Source organism: Eucalyptus grandis, chromosome 5 (genome assembly GCF_016545825.1).
Source record: "Eucalyptus grandis isolate ANBG69807.140 chromosome 5, ASM1654582v1, whole genome shotgun sequence".
NCBI classification, from domain to species: domain Eukaryota; kingdom Viridiplantae; phylum Streptophyta; class Magnoliopsida; order Myrtales; family Myrtaceae; genus Eucalyptus; species Eucalyptus grandis.
The window spans coordinates 16,830,776-16,838,010 of record NC_052616.1 but is presented as its reverse complement, the minus strand read 5'-3'; the positions used below and the strand labels follow the sequence as shown (position 1 = coordinate 16,838,010).

At 35.5% G+C, this 7,235-nt stretch overlaps 1 protein-coding gene across 1 annotated transcript; it reads left to right on the top strand.

Moving 5' to 3' along the window:
• The first annotated feature begins 1,356 nt into the window (after positions 1–1,356).
• LOC120293685 (secreted RxLR effector protein 161-like) lies at positions 1,357–2,043 on the top strand. Its single transcript, XM_039313390.1, has one exon. It carries the CDS (start codon positions 1,357–1,359, stop codon positions 2,041–2,043), a length of 687 nt encoding a protein of 228 aa, XP_039169324.1.
• The last annotated feature ends 5,192 nt before the right edge of the window (positions 2,044–7,235 follow it).

The following is a 7,235-nucleotide window of genomic DNA, read 5'->3' as shown; positions in this document are numbered from 1 at the left end:
CCAAGGACTATAAGTGGGTATTTCGTTGGATATGCCGAAAAGTCCAAAGGATACAGATTTTATTGTCCATCTCACACCACTAGGTTTGTGGAATCAAGAAATGCTAAATTTCTTGAAAATGATCTACGATTAGTGGGAGCGATCAATTCAAGGACTTTGTCCACGAAGAAGGTCATTCAGATACTCAACCTTCCACCTCGAATCTTTGGATTGGTTGTTTCTTACAGCGCCCCTTCAGTTCAACCGGTCGCTGAGCAACCAATCATTGAAGATCCACAACCAGCTGATATTGATCCAGTAGACCAAACTGTTCAGCAATTACCAGATACTGTTGAACTTCCAGTAGAACAGCATACTCCTCAGGAGAATGTTGATGCGGCATTAAGAAGGTCTACTAGAATGAAGAAATCAGCGATTCCTAATGACTACATTGTGTATCTACAAGAATCGACTATAATGTTGGAGCTGAAAGTGATCTGAGTCGTTTCACAAGCCATGAGTTGTGATAAATCTAATTTATGGTACAATGCCATAAAGGAAGAGATGAATTCTATGGCATCAAACGAAGTCTGGGATTTAGTTGAATTGCCTGATGGTGCAAAGGCCATTGGTTGTAAATGGGTCTTCAAAACTAAGAAGGATTCATCAGGCAATATAGAGAGATATAAAGCTAGACTCGTTGCCAAGGGATTTACTCAAAGGGAGGGAATCGATTACACGGAGACGTTTTCTCCTGTATCCAAGAAAGATTCTCTTCGTACTATTTTGGCATTGGTTGCTCATTTTGATATGGAGTTACATCAAATGGATGTGAAAACGGCATTCCTCAATGGAAAATTAGAAGAAGTGGTTTACATGAAACAACCGAAGGATTCTTCTCTAATGCTGGTGAGCATTTGGTATGCAAGCTTAAGAGGTCTCTATATGGCTTGAAACAAGCATCCCGCCAATGGTACTTAAGATTCCATGAGATCATCTCTTCATTCGGTTTTAAAGAGAATATCATGGATCAATGTATATACGGAAAGGTCAAGTGGGAGCAAAATTTGTTTCCTTGTGCTATATGTAGATGATATTTTACTTGCAACCAATGACAAGGGGTTGTTATATGAAGTGAAACAATTTCTCTCTAAGAGTTTTGATATGAAAGATATGGGTGAAGCATCTTATGTCATTGGCATTAAGATTCATAGAGATAGATCTCGAGGTATATTAGGACTATCTCAAGAAACCTATATCAATAAGGTCTTAGAGAGGTTTCGGATGAAAGATTGTTCACCAAGTATAGCACCCATAGTGAAGGGTGATAGGTTTAATTTAAACCAATGCCCGAAGAATGATTTTGAAAGGGAACAAATGAAGAACATCCCATATGCTTCTGCTGTTGGAAGCTTGATGTATGCTCAGGATTGCACTCGACCCGACATAGCATTTGCTGTGGGAATGTTAGGAAGATACCAAAGTAATCTAGGTTTGGACCACTGGAGAGCTGCAAAGAAGGTGATGAGGTATCTTCAAGGAACAAAGGGACACATGCTTATGTACAAACGGACGAACAACTTGGAGGTAGTTGCTTACTCGGACTCAGACTTTGCTGGCTGTATTGATTCCCGTAAATCAACATCGGGATATATTTTTATGTTCACTGGCGAAGCTGTATCCTGGAAGAGTGCAAAACAAACCTTGGTTGCCACTTCCACTATGGAGGCAGAGTTCGTTTCCTGTTTTGAGGCCACCTCACATGGTGTGTGGTTGAAAGGTTTCATATCGGGGCTTAGAATTATGGATTCCATTGCTAGGCCATTAAGAATATTTTGCGACAATTCAGCTGCAGTTTTTATGGCTAAGAACCACAAAAGTGGTAGTCGAAGCAAGCACATCGACATCAAGTATTTAGCCATCAGAGAACGTGTTAAAGAGAAGAAAGTGGTCATAGAACACATAAGTACTGGATTGATGATAGCTGATTCTTTAACTAAAGGCATGCCGCCGATGAGTTATAAAGATCATGTTTCTAGAATGGGCATTGGTCCAATTATGTAAATTTTTCTTTATATGGAAGAATTTATGAGACTTTTATTCATTTATAATGTTTTTCTCAATACAGTTGTATACATTCAGTTATTATGAGAAAAATAATTACGTTTGACCTGGAGTAAACATAAGGTTTATTCATTAAGTTATTTGATCACACATGGACTGATGAAATACATTGTGATACACGGAAGACAATACTCGCTCTAAGAGGACTCATCGCCGTGATTCATGTGTTTTATTTCAGTATGAAGTTTTGTGGGTTTGGGTTAATAACTCATTTGAAGGAATATTGGGATCAAGTGGGAGAATGTTAAAATATTAATATATTTTATTATGATTCCAATATTCCATTCTCAATAAATTCCCAATTGATTCCCTATATTAATTCCAATTATTGCCCTTAATTACCCACGTGTATTAAGTGATATTTGTCCGTTATTACATTACCATAATGGTCTTGATGGGAGATACCGGTAACGTAACCAACGGAATAAAATCGTCAGGTCGTCTGTTTTCAAACCCTAACGATACAGAAAACACACCATCAAGTTTTTGTGAAGGGGATTGAGCAGTAGAACAGGACGTGTGTTTTCTACATTGCAAATTTCTCGTGCTGTGTTGTGTGGATCCATCAAAGATCCGGAGGTTTCCCACTTCTAGATTTCATCAATGGCTGGAGGTAAGTTGATATTATGTTTCCGCTATTCGATCCCGAATTTGTATGAATTTACCTGTTATGGACAAATTCGGGATCTTCAAGTTTTGTTTATATGCAATATCTAAAAGTTAACTCTTGATATGGAAGGATTTTGCGAAAGTAGTACAATTAAAAGTTCCAACAAACATAGAAAGTTAAGTGCACCAAATGCTCGTCCAAAGCAAGATACAGCTCGTAAGGAACGAGATAAACATATGTGAATAATGAAGAGTCGAGTCAAACATTTTCTGTTGGTGCTGTTGTTGCGGTTGCTTGCCATCTCTATACTGAATCAAGAACAAATTATTTCAACAAAAAAAAAAAAAAAACTGATTAACAGAAAATAGCTATTTTATCCGCACCCTACATAGAGTTCTCAGAGATTTTCATACGGATAAATTACGCACCTTTCAATCATGATTGCGTTATTCTCCATTTTCTGGAGAAATTGGAGTTCTATGAATTCTGTGATTGCATTTGTGAATGAGGAAGTGGAACTGGTTGCAGTGTATATATAGAGGTCAAGCTCTGCCTTTTAATTATTAGTTTATCTAATTGAAGTGGACTTGACTTTTGCAAATGCCGTCCCCATATTTGTGTGAAATCAACGGATGAGGCTCACTCCTCAATCAGGAGTTTGTGACCATCATCCTATAACTATAGGCTCAGAGAATTCTTCTATTTTCTGAATTTTTTCATGATGTTGCTAGCACGAGCACTTGGTTGCATATTATACATAGGCCTTGTTTACTTTTCCCTTTCTTCTTTTTTATATTTCTCCTCTGCATTCACTTACTCATATATCTATTTTCTTTTCTCGACGGGAAAATCTAACTTTTAGTATTTTACTATTTTCTCTAAATTTCATGATTTCAAACAACAAGCGAAATGGCGGAAGAGTTTTTCAATGCGAACCATTCAGATTATCTCTAATCTATTCTGTCATATGATCTATCTATCAATCTATATAGTTCTTCAAAGCAGAATTCTCTTCAGCCAACCAAATAACGTATTGGGCCAAACCCTTTTCCACGGTGATTTTCCTTCTCACTTGCAAATGAAGATGAAAGTTTTCTTTTCCTTCCTCCTTTTTGATCTCTTGCGATCTCACTTTGACATGCTTTTGCAACTTTTGCATCTTGCTTGGGATAGAAAATGCAACAATATAGAAGGAAAGGAAGTAAACAGTTCGCATCAGGAAACTTCTTGGTGCCAAGGCAAAAAGAGAATTAGTTCACAAAAACATGCTTTTGCAACTTTTGCTGGTCTACCTTGATTTCACCGGAGTCCACTTTAACACGCTTTGGTAACTTTTGCATCTTATGTGGGATAGAAAATGCAACCTGAACCATTATTCAAAAGTCAAGCAACTTCCACGACTTTGGCATTTATTACCTACAAATCTACCCGCATAGTAAAAGGTTAAGCGTCGGCAACTCTCAACTTGAGCTTATTCCCAACCCTCTTTTTGTTCTTTTTGTTGTCTTTTGGGTGTTACTCCTTAATTGAGCTTATTCCTTACCTTTTCTTTATTCTTTTTGTTGTCCTTTTGAGCTCCATGAGGTTTTCTTTCCGTTTGGCCTCTTTTCTTAATTTTTTCCGTTGGAGACGAAAATGCTGTCCCTCCTTTTCGAAAAAAAGAAGAAGTTTTATTTGATAAATAGCTAACTAGTTATTGTATTAATGAGTTGTATATTTATCGTTTTATTTTGTACAAGGAAACCATTATTCTAAATAACCTAAGCACAAGTAAGAATGAAAAAAAAAATCCTTTTACTAGTTTTAACTAATGCATTTGATTTAATCGCAACTTCCATACATGTCGTTTCATTATAATCTATGTATCTTAATTGCTCGACTTTCATTTTAATCAACAAATCTAACAATCGACCTTTCTTAGTTTTTCAAGTCATCACCACACAATTTTTTTATAGTTACTTCGAACAAAAAAGTTGCACAATATGACAAAGCTAAGCACATTGGAAATTCTAAACATCCATTATTTACCATGCAAATTCAAAAGAATAAGCTCTCAAAAACATTACTACATGTGAATATCCTCTTTGCATTGATTAAATGGAATGATCGGTTGTTGAGAAGAAAATTGTGGCAATTGAAATTGCATTATAAAACAACTTATTGAAACCATTTGCAGAGATATATATATATATATATATATATATATATATATATATATATATATATATATATTGTCAATTCCAAATGCATCAAAATTTTCATAAAACCAACAAAGAAAAGTAAATGATCTTCATAATACAAATGCAATGCCATAGTAACAAATTGTGTATGCAACTTAACAATAAAACATTGTTTCTTCAGCTACTTAGCTCCCCTAAAAAAGGCTACTCTCTCCGGAAAATATATATATATTGCCTAAATTAGACAATTAAAGTTTTAGTTGCATTACTAAGATAGTCATTATTTGCTCAAAAATATATCGGCGATTAATTCCAATGTTAGGGTGCGAGAAACTCCAACCTTAGAATAGGCCTTTCAGGTTGAATTATTGCGTGTTGAAGTACTTTGTGCCTGTTATATTTCGCCACCATGGATTTCAACGGCCTTGAATGTGAGTTTGACATTTGCCTTTCGATTTAAATGCCCGACTATTATGCCCATAACCTTTACACAAGTACCACATCTTTTCCCTTTTTTAACAATCTGAAATGACAAAGGATCACGTCATTTAGAAGTTGCTTCTTCTTTAATTCTTTAATTCCAATCTTTATGATATGTAGTTAAGGGCTCATACGGGAAAGAATCACTTGTTCGTACAAAATGCTCAATTTGCTTTTCAACAACTTCCTTTTTCAAAATTAGCCATTCTTGATTTTTCTTTCCAACTCGTGAAATAGTTGCTTAAATAAATAATCTCTATTATTTTGAGTAATATCATGATAAATAAGACCTTATATCAAGCCTTTATTGTGGACTACTTATATTTAGAGGTAGACCATTGGAAATTCTAAATCTTATATTATGCGTACATGAAAGTTCCATGGATTGCATAAATGCCCAATGCAAGTACGCAGCTTAACCCTACTTTTAGCAATCTCTTTGAAAGGAACCAATTTATTTTTAACACAACTAAGAATCGATGGCTTTTCTCACAATGGTCTTCAAATCGCTGATTTTTTTCATCATATTCTACTTCACTTTTGGAGTTCAAAACCTCACACAAATCAAATATAAAAGAATTCCAATTCATTCCATCTTCAAAATGAGATTTACATTTTATCACATTATCCTTTTCAATGTGCCAAACACGCAACAAATTGGCACTTCTAGGAAAAGTACATCGAACTTCTCTATCAATAACAAAGGCCTGGGTTGACAATCAACACCCAATATGCTGCTAAACATTGTCAAAAGCCAATCCATAGTCTTCTTTTCGTCCTTTTCGAAAGGGCAAAGCAAGAGTAGAAAAAAGCATTAAAGCTCGGAACTCCAACCTTATCCAACAAAAACATTTTGTATCAATTAGTCTTGTAAGAGTAATCGATTATAGAGACATTTGATAAGCTCTTTGTCGATGCCATGGATATAACTTAAGAGAAAAATGAGTGCCTAAAGTGACCCTCAGCATCATGTTTAAAATTGTAGTTGAATCAATTAAGCTCATCCAATCAAGTTTGGACCATAAACCCACCATTCAGATTTTCATCATAGATTTTGCTTTCATGTTGCAGATAGTTTTAGCAATAGCTTGAATGTTGGGATTAATTTGTCTCAAGGAAGAATGTAATTTGGCAGTAAAGTATACTTGTTTGAGACATCTCTTTCACACGCAAATCTTCAACTATAGAAAGCAACGACAAGTAGGATTTCTAAACCTATCACGCAAAGGATCATGATTGTGTAATATATTCAATACTTTGAGTGACCCTGATTTGTTCTTCTTTTATAGCCACAAACTTCAAAAGGATAGTTATCAAACGAGATCGAGCCTTTTTTCTTAGATGTGCAATAGTATTAATATGTCAATCGCATCAATTACCTCCCCTGTCACAATCAAGAAGAATATATTTGTCATTGACCTTCTATATGTATACCCACACATAAAAGTAAGGTTATATACAGCAAAAATTCATTTAGGTTTCTCGTTTAAATGTGTCTAATACCAAAATGGAAACTTTATAGGTTTAGGACGAGACTATAGCCGCATGGAAGAAACTCAAAGCCAGCTTTTCTTCAAGGTGGGCCCACGAGCAACACATGTCGCTCGCAGAATGGACTAGTGCAATGCTAAGGTGGCTACCCCAACTGCACCGAATATTTTCTCCAAAGTCATAGATGAAAGGAATATAAGTGGTGACCCACATAGAAATGGTTCTTATATTTGTCTTAGAAACCAAAGTATTCGTGCTGTTACAATATCGACGAAATCCACATGGTCCAATATACACACGTTTTCGTCAACAAACAGTTGAAAAGATGGGTTCATGCTTCATTGTCAACCCCACAATTGATAAATAAAAGA

What these genes read in the sequence shown, in the direction of transcription:
- LOC120293685 (XM_039313390.1), top strand. Translation starts at nt 1,357, where the DNA reads ATGAAGAACATCCCATATGCTTCTGCTGTTGGAAGCTTGATGTATGCT.